Source organism: Wolffia australiana, chromosome 12, assembly GCF_029677425.1.
Source record: "Wolffia australiana isolate 7733 chromosome 12, ASM2967742v1".
Classification (NCBI taxonomy): Eukaryota; Viridiplantae; Streptophyta; class Magnoliopsida; order Alismatales; family Araceae; genus Wolffia; species Wolffia australiana.
The window spans coordinates 6,035,541-6,052,288 of record NC_135846.1 but is presented as its reverse complement, the minus strand read 5'-3'; the positions used below and the strand labels follow the sequence as shown (position 1 = coordinate 6,052,288).

Below are 16,748 nucleotides of genomic sequence, written 5' to 3'. Positions count from 1 at the left end.
AGAGAATGAGGGAGAGAGAGAAAGAGAAAGAGAGAGAATGAGGGAGAGAGAATGAGGGAGAGAGAAAGAGAAAGAGAGAGAATGAGAGAAAGAGAAAGAGAGAGAATGAGAGAAAGAGAAAGAGAGAGAATGAGGGAGAGAGAACGAGAAAGAGAGAGAATGAGGGAGAGAGAGAAAGAGAAAGAGAGAGAATTAGGGAGAGAGAGAGAGAGAGAGAGAGAGAGAGAGAGAGAGAGAGAGAGAGAGAGAGAGAGAGAGAGAGAGAGAGAGAGAGAGAGAGAGAGAGAATGAGGGAGAGAGAGAGAGAGAAAGAGAAAGAGAGAGAATGAGGGAGAGAGAGAGAGAGAGAGAGAGAGAGAGAATGAGAAAGAGAGAAAGAGAATGAGAGAGAGAGAGAAAGAGAATGAGAGAGAATGAGAGAGAGAGAAGGAGAGAGAGAGAAAGAAAGGGAAAGACACGAAGAGGGAGAGAGAGAGAGAAAGAGATAGACACACAGAAAGAAAGAGAGAAAGAAATAGACACACAGAGAGAAAGAGAAACAAAAGAAAGAGAGAGAAAGAAATAGACTCACTGTGTGAGAGAGAGAGAGAGAGTGAGGGGGAGAGCGAAAGTGAGGGAGAGAGAGAGAGCAAAAGTGAGAGAAGCGAGATAGAGAGAGAAAGGGTGAGAGAGAAAAAGAAAGAGAGGTAGAGAAAAAGAGAGATAGAGTGAGAGAGAAAAAGAAAGAGAGGTAGAGAAAAAGAGAGATAGAGTGAGAGAGAGAAAGAAAGAGGGAGAAAGAGAGAATGAAAGAGAGAGTGGAGACTGGAGAGAGAGAGAGAGATAGAGTGAGAGAGAGAAAGAAAGAGGGAGAACGAGAAAATGAAAGAGAGAGTGGAGACTGCAGAGAAAGAGAACGAGCTAGAGAAAGAAAGAAAGAAAGAAAAAGAAGGAAAGAGAGAGAAAGAGAAATAAAGAAAGAAAGAGAGAGAGCCACAGAGACAGGTTGCCGTAGTTGCAGATACATAGCGAAAAAGAAAGAAAGAAAGAAAGAAAGAAAGAGAGAGAGATAGACAGAGAGATGGAGAGTCGCGCATCATCAGTGGCGACCAAAGGCTGCACTGGCGCACTGCGCATGCCCAGAAAGCATGCTACAGACAACAAAAAAAAACAACCCGACTACGTGCAGACTAAGAGAGAGAGATACATATACATACATACATAAATACGACAACACCGGTCAACATACATAACCCATCTCCATCCACCCAATACTTAAAATATTCCTCCTTCCCAGAACTTCCCCACAATCAAAGCAAGCTTTTATTGAGGCGGAGATTATAGTAGATACCTGAGCTGGCGATAATCATATCTGACTCGCGGCAGTTAATATCCCAGTCAATGCTTCTTCTGCGGTGTAAGAACTCAGAGCCACTTAATGTACACCACACGCATCAATTAAAATACAAAAAAAAAAGAATCGTAATTCCAGAAAAAAAAGAAAAAAAGAATTAAGGGCTTTCCTTATCGGCGGCGTCGGCCGGCGGAGAGACGGCGGCGCCTTCTCTCTTGCTCCCGCTTCGAAGCTTGATGAAGCCGTAGAGCTTCCGAATCCCGCCCTCCGATCCCGACTCGGCGAGTTGTTCTTCCGAGTTGATCGGGCATGGCGGGGCCGTCCTGTTGTCTTTGAGGGCGGCGATGATCGTCTTCAGGGCCCTGGTGGAGGAGCTTCTGTTGGCGATCATGATCTCCGCGATCTCCGCTTGATTGATGGACGATCCGCCATGGAAGCTGTCTTCGAGCTGGGGGAAGAGCTTGTGGTCTTTGAGGCCCAAGTAGCTCCCGGCCATGGCCTTGAAGGTCTGGAAATTGCAGAGCGGGAAGGGAATTCGAACGTCGACGCGGCCCGCGCGGATCGCCGCCGGCTCGACGCGGTCCGTCGGCTCGGCGCTCGCGGTGAACACCATGACGCGCTCCTCGCCACAGCAGGAGAAGACTCCGTCCATGAAATTCAAAATCGCGGACTGGCCGGGCTCCGGCGAGGCCCGGAGATGGCGGTCGAGATCCTCCACCAAGATCACGGACTGCGGAGTCGTCTGGAGGAGGAGATCTTTGAGATCGGCGCCGCTGGAGAGGTTGAAATCGAGGTCGTAGAGATCGTAGTTGAGGAATTTCGCCATGGCCGCGGCGAAGGTCGATTTGCCGGTGCCGGGAGGGCCGTGGAGGAGGTAGCTCCGCTTCCAGACTCTTCCGAGGCGGTTGTAGAAGGCTTTGTTCTTCAGAAACGACTCCAGATCTGTTCTGACGCGGTTCTTGAGGTCTGGATCCATGGCGATGGCGTCCAGCGTCGCAGGATGCGTGAAAGGCACGGATCGCCACCGTCGGAGGCCGGATCCGACGGCGGAGATCGTGAAGAGGCGGAGATCGCGCTTCCGGAGCTGGATCTCGTCGGCGACGGACTCGACGTGGAGAAGATAGGGGCGAAGAACGCGGCGACGGACGCGGATAACGAATCCGTCGGCGAGGCAGGTCCAGAGGATCGGCGCGCCGAGGAAGGAGTCGCGGACGGTGCGGCCGAGGTCGATCTGGAACCAGATCTTCTTCTTCGACGCGGAGGAGAAGATGTTGGCGTAATCGGAGTCTTCGAGCGAGGTGAGGGAGGAGATGTAGGCGGATGATCGTCGGAAAAGAGGATTTTCTTGGAGATTTTCGTCGTACCTCGGGATCTTGTAGTGGTGATAGGATTGGAAATTGTTCTTGATTGATCGCCATAGCCGGGGGAGGAGAAGGAGAAGCGCGGCGAGCGTCGGGAGGAAGACGACGATCCAGAGCAGCGCTGCTCCCGCCATTTGTTGCTCTGCGCGGGAGAATAAGAACTTCGCCTTCTCCGATTCGCTATTTATATAGGTTACTGTCGTCCCCTAGTGGGGCCCGCGAAACCACCTGGCGCGCTGCTATTGGGATTTGACTGCCACCTGGACTTCGCGGCTGACCGTCCGGCCGCCCCTTTTGAGTCTAACGGCCGCCTAACCGTGACAAGATCGCCAAACGTCATCCGTCAAGTCACACGTCACCGTGATGGACATGTGACGGATGACATGACAGTGACGGTGATGAACCAGATGAGCGTGCCGATGACGGTGACGGATTGCCCGTGACGGTGACGGGGTAGTCCGAAGGCGTGACGTGACGAAAAGTTCGTCACGGATGACGTCCGTGACGGAATTTTAATACAATTATATTTTTTTATTAAATAGTGGTAATAATTAAATTGTTACGAGATGTATCATGTATGGTTTAATATGTTATGATAATCAAATAATTAAAAGTCCGTTATGAAGGACCAGCCGTTCAGGGAGCTTCGACTCAGAGAAGTGGAGGAGAATATACGTTAGGTACTAGATAGTAACTAGTAAGTGAAATAATAAGTATTATTATTTCCCATAATAACTGGAGAGAGAGAGAGAGATAATCCAAAAAACACGAAAAAAAGGGAACAAAAACTTTCATACAATCCCAGTTCGCGCGGGCAATGGCTATTAGACAAAACCCAGAAGAAGAAACTTGCAAAATCCTAAACAATGTAGTCTCTCTCGCTAAGGGGACAGTTTGGAGGCGGACTCTCTCTATGCCCATCACCTGTGAGACCTTTTGGCGCCAACAAGAAGCCACCCATCTCCTGGAGAAGCTCTCCGAAGAGTAATCCATGGCGATGCTCTTCTTCAGAGCAGAAGCAGCGAAAACCGGCCAAGAAGAGGCCTGAACAAGTCGACAAGGGAGAGGGCGACAAAGACAGGTGGGTCGAGCGTTGATCCAGATGGGTTTCTCAAAAGAAGTGGAATTTCTAACAAAATCTTCGCCCAGTTTCTCCCGACCGGTAATCCTATCTCTTTCTCCCCGCTAGTAATTTCCGTCACCAGTGACGGTGACGTGACGGAATGAGGATGCATGGACGCGTGACGGGTACGTGACCTTTTTTTTTCAAAATCCTCGGACGCGTGACGTGACGAACATTTCGTCACGTCACCGTTCGTCACGGCTCGTCATCTGTCCCGTCACGCCCGGGCGTCACGTCCCGGACGTGTCGTTCCCTACCTCGGACAGGTGACTGACGAGACGGCACAGGACAGAGGTCCGATTTGTCATCCGATGCCGTCCCCGTGTAGGCTGGACAGAACCGATGACGAATGGACGGTAGGGATTGACTGTCAAGCCTAGGCAATGGCACGTCCGGAACGTGACGGCCCGGACGTGACGGGACGGACGGTGACATGGCGAAAGCTTCATCACGTTACTGTCTCTTCACACGTCTGTGGATTTCGGAAAAATCCGTCATGTTTCTGTCACCATCATGGTTTGCGGTGTCCCCGTCACCAGACGGCGTCACCGTCACGTATGACGGGAAAAACAACTGTGCGGAGGAGAGAGAATTAGAGGGGCATGCCTCCAATTAATGCCAAGAAATTGAGTTAATGACACCACATGGCGAAATCCCAGCCGTCTAAAAGCTTAAGTCTAACGATTTTTAAGCTTTTTTGGTCGTTTTTAAAAATCCGTCTCGGCCATCATCCGTGACGGCCGTCCCGTCAAGTCACTTGTCTGAGGCCCCCCCTCACCGTCGCGTCACCGTCACGCCCAGTTCGTCATCCGTCACCGTCACCGTCCTGGGCTTTTAAAAATCCGTCATTTTGTCACCGTCACCATCACGTTGCTGTCACTGGATGATGGTTGCTGTTCCCTAGTTTAGCCCCATCCATTGTTGAGAATTATAGTGCAGGAACGCAAACAAAATGGTTTTTTCGTCCCTGGATGTAAAAGCTGACCGGTCTTGAAGGTTGGACGAAGAGGCAATGTAAAATAGTCTGAAAGCCTTAAACAGCTGACAATTACGAAAGGACAAAGGGTAGTAGGGTTGGTCGTGCGGTCCGGTCCGAATTTTTTGGCCAGTGCGATTTTTTGATCGGACAAGATCCCTGTTCGATGGCCAGTGCAAATTTGTGTGGAAAAAATTGCACCGCACATAGCACAAATTCGCACAAATGATTGAGATCAGAAACGGGGGGAGGGGGGGAGAGCCAGCAAGAGAGAGAAGATGTAAAGAAAGAGAGAATGAGAGAGGAACGAGGGCGAGAAAGAGAATGAGGGGGAGGGAGAGCTAGATAGAGAAAGAGAGTATCCTAGATAGGGAAGAACGAGCCAGAGAGAGAGCAGCGAGAAAGAGATAGAAGAGTGAGAGTGAAAAAGAAAGAAGATGAGATAGATGAGCGACAGAGAGTGAGAAAGCGAGAAGAGCACGAGAGAGATAGAAGAGCGATAGAGAGAGAGAGAGGAACGACAGAGAGAGAGGAGCACGAGAAAGAAAGAGAGACAGAACAGAGAGGAACGAGAGAGAAGACCGTAAGAGAGAATGAAGGAGAGAGAGGAACAAGAGAGAAAGAGAAAGAAGAGCGAGGAACGAGAGAAGACCATAAGAGAGAGTGAAGGAGAGAGGAACAAGAGAGAAAGAGATAGAAGAGCGAGGAATGAGAGACAGGACCGCGAGGGAAAATGAGGGAGAGAAAGGAAAGAGAGAGAAAGAGGCAGAACAGCAAGGAACGAGAGAGAAAATGAGGGAGAGAAAGGAAAGAGAGAGAAAGACACAGAAGAGCAAGGAATGAGAGAGAAAACCGTAAGAGAGAATGAGGGAGAGAGAGGAACAAGAGAGAAAGAGACAGAAGAGCGAGGAAGGAACGAGAGAGAAGACCATAAGAGAGAATGAGGGAGAGAGAGGAACAAGAGAGAAATAGAGAGAAAAGAGCGAGGAACGAGAGACAAGACCGCAAGAGAAAATGAGGGAGAGAAAGGAACAAGAAAGCGACAGAAGAGCCTTTAAAAAAATCGCATGTAATCTCATTTTCCCACCGCACACGACCATGATCAATGTGTGGTGTAAAGTACTGTAGAACTGTCCAATGTGCAGTCCGGAAAATCAAATCGAACCGCACATCGAACTCTTTTCACACTGATTGCACAAAAAGACTACCCCTGATCAGTAGTGATCTCCTCTCCATCATCATTGTTGTTGCCATAAGAAGGTGATGGACGTTGCAGACAGCATTGTCGATGATGATGAAGATGGTGAGCAGCGGGGCGATGACGACACTGCCATCAGATGACGAGTTTATAATGTGTATTTTATTGATCAATTTTGTTTGGAAAATGAAATGTTTTTTATTCACAGGATCATGGAAACTCGGCAAAAAATAACATGCAGCCGACTGCAACCCGTCGGCAAAGAAGAGAGAAATAGTGACAGCCAATACCATCTGCATCAAGTGGAGGTCAACAGTCACTCCGGCCAGCGGCAAGTGGCGACGTTCACCTGGCAGGACGGCGAATGCCAGAGCAAGAGCTCGGGGCAGATATGATGGCAGATGGCCACTGCTTCCTTTTTTTCAAGACCGATTCACAATCTTTCTTTTTTCCTGGACGACCATCATAGATAACGTTGACTTTGACATGAGAACAACAAATTTAGGGACTAAAACACAGACAGATATGTCAATGCCTTTCGACAACGACACCGTCATCGTGATTTTTTTGTCCATCTGTCAACATCATTGTATACCTAAAGCCAAGAAGGCTTTCCTTCTGTATTTCGTTCCAAGGTCAGGACAGATGACTGATGACGGTAAGAGACGGAACGAATGGCAGATGACAACCTGCCTAAGTCGGCAAATAACATGAAATAAGATACCTGTTTCAACAGAGGCAGGAAATGGCAGTGGGGATCAAACTCCAGAAGCATCTAACATTGGGTGGTCAACAGGTGACTCGGATGCCATGTCGGCATTTGGGTCTTTGAGCTGCACGGCGCCGCCTTCTGCTGCCACTGACGCTCGGGGAGGCGATGCCGGCTGAACTTCCACATCCGGATAGGCCGCCTTAAATCGAGCACGCAGTCCCTCATCCACCAAACGCACCCCATTTAATTGGTTCCCCAGTGATATCCACCTGGTCAACGCACCAAATAAAAAAATTAAGTAAAAAAATAATTCAACTTTATCAACCCAAAATAAAAATCAGCCACCTTGTAGTGGCCTCAAAAGAAAAAATCAAGTAGTCAACACCCCAAGAGAGATATTAAAAAAAAACAAAAATCAACTTCATCAACCCAAAAAAGTGAATTAAAAAATCAATATCACCTTCCTCAACCCGAAATATACCATTCAGTCACCTAGTCAACGCCAAAATAATAGAAATAAAACAGAATTAGTATTATCAACCCAAATTAGAAAAGACAACGTACCCAGCATGGGTATTGTGCATGCGGGCAAACAGTTCCAGCTTCCTCGTTCTGGGGCTGATTCTCTCCAATAAAGGATACATCTGGAAATCCCAAAATATCAATTCAAAGTCAAAATCAAAGAAGGTTTAGCGGGCCCACCTCATCAGGTTTGCGGCTTGTCTCTCGGACCTCAGCAACGATGACGTCAGTATCGATGTTTCTGTTGATCTCGGGGTTGCCCTTGATGCCCACGAGGCAGTGTTCCTTGCTGTGGTTGAGCCAATGCCCGGTCCGCCCAGTCCGGATGATCCTCTGCAGCTGGTTGGTCTTCACCCAGATAATCTCCTCCACCCGCTTGTAACCCCACTGCTCCAAGCTGGGATTCCATCATGTTTAGAGAAAATGTAAGATAAGGCAGAAAGAGAGAGAGATGATGCGGATGATGATGACGGGGATACCATTCTCGGCCTAGTTCCATGGCACGGCCGGTGACCCAGAGGAAGATAAGCCCATCGGTCTGCAGCGCCGGCACGTTGAGGTTCTTCATCTCATCGTCGGCCATGGTGCCATATGGCAACTCCATGTGAATGTCCCATGGCGGATCCGCCATGATGACGCCAAATTGGCCGATGATGTCCATCCTGAATGAGCGGATGTCGCAGTTGATCCACTGAGGCTCGCCGAGCTCCACTTCTGAGCAGTACTCTGCCCGCTGAGTCTTCATCGGCCTAGGAGGCACCATTGCCATGGCCCCCATCATTAAGGAGGATACATCAGGAGTGGGATCTAGCTCGTAGTGGACATATTTGCACGTCTGCAATTGATTGAAATGCAAGTTTGGGGTTTAGGGTTTAGGATTTTGGATTTACATTGAGATTTGGAGTCTGAGTAGAGCTTTCATTGCACGAGTGAAGTTTTGGAGGATGATTAAAGAGAGATAATATTTGGAAGTATGTACAGGGTTGCAAGCAAGAGTTTTGAGTTTTTATTTTTTGAAAAAAGAGTTTATAGTTAGTATAAAGTCTAGGATTACAAATTTTGAATTGAAATATGGATCAAATAATCAGAACTCTAGGTTTAGAGATTTGTGGAGCATCAGTACAACGATAAGATATGAAATATACCTTCATATGGCGACAAGTGTCCAGGAATGAGCAGTCACCCAAGTTGGTGTCCGTGTGCGGGGCGATTATACGACGAAAATGAACCTTTAAAGATAAGCAAAGATGAGCCGAAGTTAGAGGTGCACATCAAACCGGGGAGACACAAACAGTGAAATATAGCCCTTTTCATCACCATTAAACCATCATCATATTCACTGCAGTATCAATATCACTAATAATTCTTCAAAAAAAAATCAATATCACTAATATTATGTCTTCCCCGTCATTATCATCACAAGCATCGTCATTCTCTTCTTCACCCTAATCACTAGCATTATCGTCTTTATCTTCATTGTCATTAACATTCCCGCCATCATCATCACTTTCACTCCCAATCAACTTCACATAAGCATCATCCTTTATCATCATCTTTATCACTCATTCTCATCAGCATCATACTTCACCGTCATCTTCATCATCATCATGAAACTGACATTCTAGGATACTATGTATGAGTCCGATGCTTTACTTAAAACATAATCATCATCATTCTTACCATCATCGAATGATTCAACTAACCTTCTCACACGCTATGTAGGAGCCAGACTGCCGTCGGCAGTCTTCCTTGGTCAGATTTGAGCAATACTCTTTCAGCTGCGACCCTCCCTTTGTCTTGAACTACATTTCCAACAAAATACGAAAGAAAAGTGAAAAAACAAACCATGAGCTAAACATTCAAAAATCTAAAAAAAGAAGATCAATCTGATCAACTAAAACTAGAGCGATTATTTCTGCATAAGTTTCTCTAACATGTAAGCTTTGGTGATCAGACCCACCAGGATCGTGCATTTGAAAGTTTGAATCAACGAATAGATCAATCAAACAATCGATAAGGTCAAATCTCCAACAAGTATACATGAATTCAAGCACATTAATGAAGAATTAAGCATAAAGTTGCTATAGCATGTAAGCTCTGGCGATCAGACGCACCAGGATCGTATATTTCATAGTTTGAATCAGCAAAGAGATCAATCAGACAATCGATAAGATCAAATCTCCAACACGAATACATGAATTCAAGCAGATTAATGAAGGATTAAGCATAAAGTTGCTCTAACAACGTAAGATTTGGTGATCAGACCTACCCGTTTCGTATATTTGACAGTTTTGTATACCAGCGATTAGTTCAATCAGACAAATTGGTAAGATCCAATTTCATGCAAGTATACATGAATTCAGCAATGAGATCAATCAGACAATCGCATAAACCAAATCTCCTACTAGTAAACATGAATTCAAGCAGATTGATGAAGAATTAAGCATAAATTTGCACTAAAATGTAAGCTTTGGTGATCAGACCTACCCAGATCATATATTGGATAGTTTAAATCAGCGATTAGATCGATCAGACAAATCGATTAGATTAAATTTCATACAAGCATAGATGAATTCAGCAATGAGATCAATCAGACAACAGTTAAGATCAAATCTCCTACTAGTAAACAGGAATTCAAGCAGATTAATGAAGGATTAAGCAGAAAGTTGCTCTAACAAAGAAAGTTTTGGTGATGAGACCGACCCGGATCATATATTTGATAGTTTAAATCAGCGATTAGATCGATCAGACAAATCAAAAAGATCAAATTTCATGCAAGTATACATGAATTCAGGCAGATTAACGAAGAATTCCGCGAACCTTGGCGGCGACGGCAGTCTCCTTCGCCGTGGGGCGATGGATGAGATCCAGCAGCTCCTCCCCCGTCTTGGATTTCTGCAACTCCATGAAAGATTTCTTGCTGAGGAGCGCCTCCAGATCCTTGACATCTTCTTCCTCCTCCGAGCTCTTCATGGCCACGAGAGGCGGTCGGAGCATCGGCGGCACCGCCGCCATTCCCCTCGGCAAGCCCATCAACCCCATCACGCCTCGTCCCCCGCCCCGCGGCCCGGGGAAGATCGGCAGCAGCCCACCCATCTGATGCTGCTGCTGATTATGATGATGATGATGATAATGATGATGATGATGGTGGAGGTCCGGCGGCGAGATCCAGAGCTCGGGCCGGGGCATGAGGGGCCCACCGGGCGGCTCGGGCGGCGGATTGAGCTGGGCCGTCTCGGGCAGCTCCTTCAAGAGCCGGCTCCGGTCGATCGCCATCACCATCAACCTGGGCTTCCCGCTGACCACAAACTCCTCCAATTCGACGCCCCCGCCGGCCTCGGCGATGCACCGGAGCGCCGTCTCGACGGCCGACACAGCGCCGCCCTCGCCGCCAAGCTCATTGAGCGCCGCCCGCTCCGCCGGGGACGCCGAGGACTGCTCGTGCTCGAGCTTGCGGGTGACGGCGGCGGAGTCGATGGGGGCGAAGGGGGCGCGCTCCAGGAGGCAGACGGCGACCATGGTCCGCGCCGCGGCGAGCCGGTCCGACGGGCCGGCGAGCCGGTCGGGCTTGTCGGGCTTGCCGGGCTTGTTGGGTTTGAAGGGGTGTTGGGGAGGGGGGGACGGGGGGTCGTGGCAGCGGCGGGGGCGGCGGCGGGGGGGGGGGGAGGAGGAGGAGGGGGGGTCTGGGGAGGGGGTGAAGGGGCGGCGATGGACGGCGGCGATGAGGCGGAGGAAGGCGTCGACGGTGGGGATGATGTCGGGGACGGAGGAGATGAGATCGTCGAGGGAGGCTCGCCTGGAGAGGATGCGATCTTCGAGCCTCTGCCGGGCTCTGCGCAGGCCCGCCATGTCTTCTTCTCCGCCCTCGGTGCCCGCGGAGGAAGCTTGCGCGTCCATGGCGGAGCCCTAAACCCCCCTCTCTTCTTTCTCCTCTTCTCAGTTCCGAGTTCTATTAATGGCGGAGGGAGCCAATTTATCCCATATTGAATATTTCAACGATGAAAAGAAGAATATATAGCTTCTGACTCAATCATATGTTATCTTTTCCAGGGGGTTTGCAGGGTAAGGAGAGTTAATTCGCTGAGACCTCACATCGTCTCTTAAACCCTAAACCGTACTCTAAATGAGTTATATGTATAGGGCAGAACTAAAATTGACGAGGGTAGTTTTCTCCGGCATTTTGAATAAAATGCTGATGCTTGCGATTAATTTCCACTGCCCTTGGGAGTGGCTTGAAGGGGGCCGCTTATTAAGTGGCTGACTTCCCTCGTCCTCCCAATTCCCCTGTTTTGTGCTGATATGTTGTACATGTATTTGTTTTCTTTCCTCCTCCCAGATCCCTTTTTTTGCACAGTTGTGGTTTCATTTTAAGCTTTTTCTCAGAAAATTTGTGTTTTTCTTCATCTTTATTATCCCTATGTTGTTCGTGTATTTGTTTTCTTTTGTCCTCCCAAATCTCCTTTTTGGCACAGTTGTGGTTTCATTTTAACCTATTTCTCGGAAAATTTGTGTTTTTCTTCATCTTTATTATCCCTATGTTTGTTTTACTTTCCTGTTTTGCTCAGTTGTGTCTCACTCTAAGCTCTTTTTTTTCAAAAAAACTATGTTTTTATATTTATTATCACTGTTTTTATTTGTCTTCTTCGACCTGCATCTCTTGTTTTGATCCGGTGAACATTCTGTATTTTATGTCTTCTTATTATTGCAACAGACCATATGACTCCTCACCATTCAATATTCTGCCATTACTCGCCATGTGATTTCATGCAAAAAGTGATTACTGCAGGGGAGAAATAGAAATACCCCCCATTGCTGGAATTGGCGGTGTCTTTAGCAGACCACTGGTATTTTTACGGGATGTTTTTCTACATGTGCCAAGCTGAAGGCACAACTTAAACCTCCCCAACGACTGGTAAATATCTATTAAATGCTCATTAATACTGGATTCTGATGAGTGTTTTATATCTCACAATATTATCTACCAAAGGATTGGATCAGTTATCCACAAGAATGGGCTTCTCTGAACTGAAGATGATCGTTGGGTTGCTATGTTAATTAATGAGAAGCCCAGAGCTAGATCATGAAGGAAAAATTTATCCTGAGAAGTTGAAGCTGATCAAGTTTCCGCTTTTTTGTTTAGGATACCCATCCTTTGATACTTTGGGGAGATTGTTCTCATACTCTCATATGTTGTTAAACATTAATAAGTTACCATTTTCTTTTTGATACATGACACTATGGTAAGCATAGAAGGGCATCATTTTCTGGGGTCATTGACCAAGGTAGCTCACCCTTTATGCTTGTTCACAGTGTTGTATGGGGCCGCATAGGACTTCCTTAATCGCAAGAAAAAGATGGTTCTTTATTTTGTTTGAAGACTACATGATAACTGCACAGGTTCAATTTTTTAAACATAATTAAGAAATGACAAGGATAATTCAGGACTTTGCCCTCATGATCAAGAATCAATATGGAGTCTCAAACAAGAAATTATTCTTAGATAAATTAAAGGCTATTTCAATAATGGATTGACCAGATTTTTCTTAGACCATGAAATTATACATGAGTCATCCTATGTGAAAACTGTTGGGTTCTAGAGGCTTAGATCTGGGTGAAGACAAAGATACCATGCAGCGGAAGACACGTAACAGAATCGAATGGCATTGATAAAATCATTAAAACGAACAACATGTGCATGGATCTCATCCGTAATTTATTGGATCCCGAAGAGAGACAAGTCGAGCTGCTCAAGTGTGCAGCCTCTAGATGTATCAATGCAGTCCTCAGCACATGTGATCTCCTCCTTGTTAACGAGCCATGTTCATCCTCCGTTGGTGTCATTACGTCGTCCCGGTCACATCGGGAGTGGAGAGGGGGGAGAAGGGAGAAGAAGGGTAAGGCCCCTAAACAATTCTGGCTTGGGTGAATTTCATTCAAGGCCTTCCCCTATTTATAATAAGTGGGTATTTTTTTATAAAAACCCCCAAACTTAAATATATCTTTCGACGTCCAAAAGACCATTTGCATGTGACCCTCTAGGTCCATGTATCAGTCTAGTTAACGACTCCTGTGGCCCAATAACCTTTATTGGCCTCCAAATTAATTAACTATATCATTATATAGATTAATTAACACTAGATTGATTTAACTCGATTGATAGGTTGAGTCTCCAACACATGAGGTGCCAAGCTACACCTCGTGCTCTAGAAGATACAAAGGAGTGTGTATTGGCTCACTCATGGAACCTGTTCGTTATCGGTTATCATGTATGTATAATCCCTCATCCACTTGACGCTCCTTGGACGACTTAGGGTACGGTCAACTTTTAAACCCTAATCGGTCATCCGAGTTAGTACTGATGCATTCAGAAATCATCAGAAAACTCTTCTCTGATATTTCATTGCCTTCGCCAAAGACTTCATCGCATTGTCTTCCTTGAGTTGTCACCTCTTACACCGAGGGTGGACAATCCCATCTTAACTACTCAATCGTCTTCGTGAACTTCTTGATGTACCCAAACCAAGACTATTTAGAATCCCATGATTAGGGACGCATAGGTCATAGTCAAAGTACAATTGTCCAACCACAAGACGTCTTTGGTGTCTCAAATTTAAGGACCACTTACACAACCGTGACGTGAATCATCATGATTGATAGTTCGGTATAATACCATTCAGGGATTCATAAGGATCAATTCAGTGAACTCTTTCCACTAAAGAGAACCCACTATCTATCCTTAGTGTCTCCGCACTAATGGATACATGAACGGCCATACTCATCATATGAGTGAGGCTAGATAGAGCTATTCTATCCAGATACTTCGATGTCATTCTCCCGTATCCTTTGAATAGGAATATGTAGAACACATGCTTAAAGACTAGTGATCTCTGTAGAACGATCTCATCATAATTCACTTAGTCCAATCATGTATTCATGGACTTCATTATAAGCATCACACATGCATTATAATGAATATGTTCTATTAATGAACATCGAATGAGATATGGAGTGTGTGATTGGCTTGCCGGCCATATATATTTCCATCAAACACTGCTCTGAAAAATGGAGTTGCATAAAGAAAAAGCAGATGTATAATGACCACAACTAAGACTTAATAATTTTTGGGTGGGGACCACTCATTTTTGGGCAGATACTCTACTAAGTTCTATATATCTGGTCAATCAGCTACCTTCCAAGATGAAGCTAAAGGCTAAATATTTTCTAAAACAGAATCTGCACTCAAGCCTTATGTTGGAAGCTAAGAGGGGGGGTGAATTAGCTTATCTACTTTTAATTTGCCTAAATTACTTTTAAGATTCCTTGGATTGTCGCTCACCTTCTTTCTCTCAAACACAAGATTTACTTGGTTCCTCGATCCGCTAGTGATCGAGTCAATCCAAGCCCCCCCCCTTCGAGTCCAAATTAAGACTCAGGATAACCTTACTAAGGATCCTCCCTTGTAGGGCACCCTAACCCAACTCACCGAGTTGCCTCTGCAGAGGAGTCTTCCGATGGTACGTCACGCCCTTGGGTGCACGAGCTTCACCCCCGAATCGTCTTCGGGTAGACCGTCACGAGCTCTTCCTCGTACGTCCACTTCCCTCGTCACCATCACGTCCTTGGTGCCACCAACGTCACCTCCCTGCCTTCTCGATCTTCAAAACCTGTTCAGATTAGTGGAAGAAACAATATACCACTCCCCGTGATTGATCAAAGGTCAATCACCGCTCTCAATGATGTATGAATGATCAAACACACTAAGATTCAAATGTGATATCAAGATCAATTCTGAAAACCTGTCTCATAAGTACTTTCAAGATCAACAAATCAACTCCTCTTAATCACTTTCAAAAATAATATCAATCCCTTCACTATCCTTCACAAAATCTCATAAAAATCACCACTAACTCAATGATTCTGGAGGAAACTATCACCCTTTTCAGTAAATGAATGAATGATGAAAATGAAAAACTTCCCTTGAGAGTCGAGAAGCACAAGCACACTGATTGCAAGGAAAGAACTTCACAAGAGGGAGCACTTTCTTCTTCAAAGACGAGCTCAAGAGAGATGGTTTTCAAAGTGGATGCCTCAACCCTTGCTCTGAAGGGGTATTTATAGGGCTAGAGAGGTAGATTGTAATTTTATGAGAATTTTTTAAAAAAATTGAGCTCAAAAGGAGTTGTAATTAATTTTTTATTATCTTTCAAAGTTTTATAGAAAGTTTCCTTAATTAAAAATTAATTATAGTAATTAGTGTTAATTAAAGTAGTTAGGTTTAATATAGGAATTCCAAAAGCTGGAAAAAATATGATTTTTAGGAATGACAAATGAATTTTGGAAAGTCAACCGTCGGACCCGACCTTTGGAATAAATCGAATTTCCTAATTCGATTTATCGGGTCTGAAGTGAGTTAAATATAGAAATTTTATTTCTATATTAAAGTGCACATGTGGCGCACTGGTCAAGTGCCACGTTGCCAGGGGGGAGGTTGCGGGTTTGAATCACGCCCGCCCCGTTTTGTTTTTCTTTATTTAAACTTTCTACTGCGGACCCGACCGCGGACTTAACTGGTTAAGTCCGCCTGTCGGGTCCGCCACTAAGGCTAATGGGCTCCGCCCATTTAGGCCTTATTGGGCCCTTTATAACCCAAAATAAATAAATAAAAAAGTGATTAAAAAACCATTTCTCATTCAATAAAAATTCTTTTAATTTCTTTATTATTTTTGACATTTTAAAATATAAATCAATGTTTTAAAGACATTTTAAAACCTAAAACGCCCTTTATATTATTTAAAACATTTTAAAAACATTTAAAAACATTTTCAGAATATTTAAAAAGCATTTTTAATTATACAGAAGATTTTAACAATTTCTTTAACAATTATATTAATAGCTCTTAATATTTTAAACCATTTTTTTTTAAAAGCATTCAAAAACCTTTAAAAACCTTTAACTTCAAGGAACTTATTAATTTATAAAGTCATGATTACTATTTTAATTTAATGTAAATTAAAACACAAAAACCTCAACACCTTCCTCTCTAGTTCTTTGGGTGTACAAGACACTCAAGTGGTCATAGCCCATGAGGCAAGTTGGCTCCCATGTTTCTTAAGTGTATCTTCCACAATTATTCTCCAATACAAAAAGGGCTCAAGTATTACCCTGGTCAAGAGAGGTTATTTATCTCTGCTAATGTGACCTTTGATGAAGAGGATATATGTTATACTTCATCCCATAAAAACTGTATGCCTATGAACATGCCACTTGATATTCATCCAAAAATCACCCTATTAAGGGATGTCTAGGTAGAAGATAAAGCACTAAAAATATATGACTCTTTTAGGGTGGTCCATAAATTAATGATTCCCAAGATAAACTTGACAGTACCAACCAAGAGCATAGGCAAATTGTTTTAAAGCCATGTGATTTCCCCATAGAGCTGTTAAGTTTGGATGATTATGAAAAATAGGAGAATATCATAAATATGATAGTTTGAGTTGACCCATATCCTTGAGAAAATCCA

At 45.0% G+C, this 16,748-nt stretch overlaps 2 protein-coding genes across 3 annotated transcripts; both read right to left on the bottom strand.

Moving 5' to 3' along the window:
• Positions 1 to 1,170: 1,170 nt before the first annotated feature.
• LOC144710141 (P-loop containing nucleoside triphosphate hydrolases superfamily protein) lies at positions 1,171 to 2,854 on the bottom strand. Its single transcript, XM_078583817.1, has one exon. It carries the CDS (start codon positions 2,826 to 2,828, stop codon positions 1,491 to 1,493), a length of 1,338 nt encoding a protein of 445 aa, XP_078439943.1. The 5' UTR covers positions 2,829 to 2,854; the 3' UTR covers positions 1,171 to 1,490.
• Positions 2,855 to 5,832: 2,978 nt separating this feature from the next.
• On the bottom strand, positions 5,833 to 11,173 carry MTA (mRNAadenosine methylase). 2 transcript variants are annotated; one of them, XR_013583238.1, is made up of 9 exons: positions 10,046 to 11,173; positions 8,929 to 9,027; positions 8,371 to 8,454; positions 7,705 to 8,060; positions 7,406 to 7,622; positions 7,268 to 7,347; positions 6,716 to 6,972; positions 6,282 to 6,443; positions 5,833 to 6,120 (listed from the first exon to the last, which is right to left on the bottom strand). XR_013583238.1 is itself a non-coding variant. In XM_078583920.1 (8 exons), the coding sequence occupies exons 1-7, from the start codon at positions 11,120 to 11,122 to the stop codon at positions 6,750 to 6,752; spliced, it is 2,136 nt and encodes a 711-aa protein (XP_078440046.1). In that variant the 5' UTR covers positions 11,123 to 11,173; the 3' UTR covers positions 6,165 to 6,443; positions 6,716 to 6,749. The 2 variants fall into 2 exon arrangements, 1 of the variants encoding a protein (XP_078440046.1); XM_078583920.1 differs by lacking the exon at positions 5,833 to 6,120 and having other exon boundaries at positions 6,165 to 6,443.
• Between the last annotated feature and the right edge of the window lie 5,575 nt (positions 11,174 to 16,748).

Bases quoted from the DNA above. Each gene is read 5' to 3' on its own strand.
- MTA (XM_078583920.1), bottom strand. From the start codon at position 11,122: ATGGACGCGCAAGCTTCCTCCGCGGGCACCGAGGGCGGAGAAGAAGAC. The intron at 8,455-8,928 runs GTTAGTTGAATC...TTATCTTTAAAG, and splicing joins CCTACATAGCGTGTGAGAAG to GTTCATTTTCGTCGTATAAT. The intron at 7,623-7,704 runs GTATCCCCGTCA...ATGGAATCCCAG, and splicing joins ATGGAACTAGGCCGAGAATG to CTTGGAGCAGTGGGGTTACA.
- LOC144710141 (XM_078583817.1), bottom strand. From the start codon at position 2,828: ATGGCGGGAGCAGCGCTGCTCTGGATCGTCGTCTTCCTCCCGACGCTC.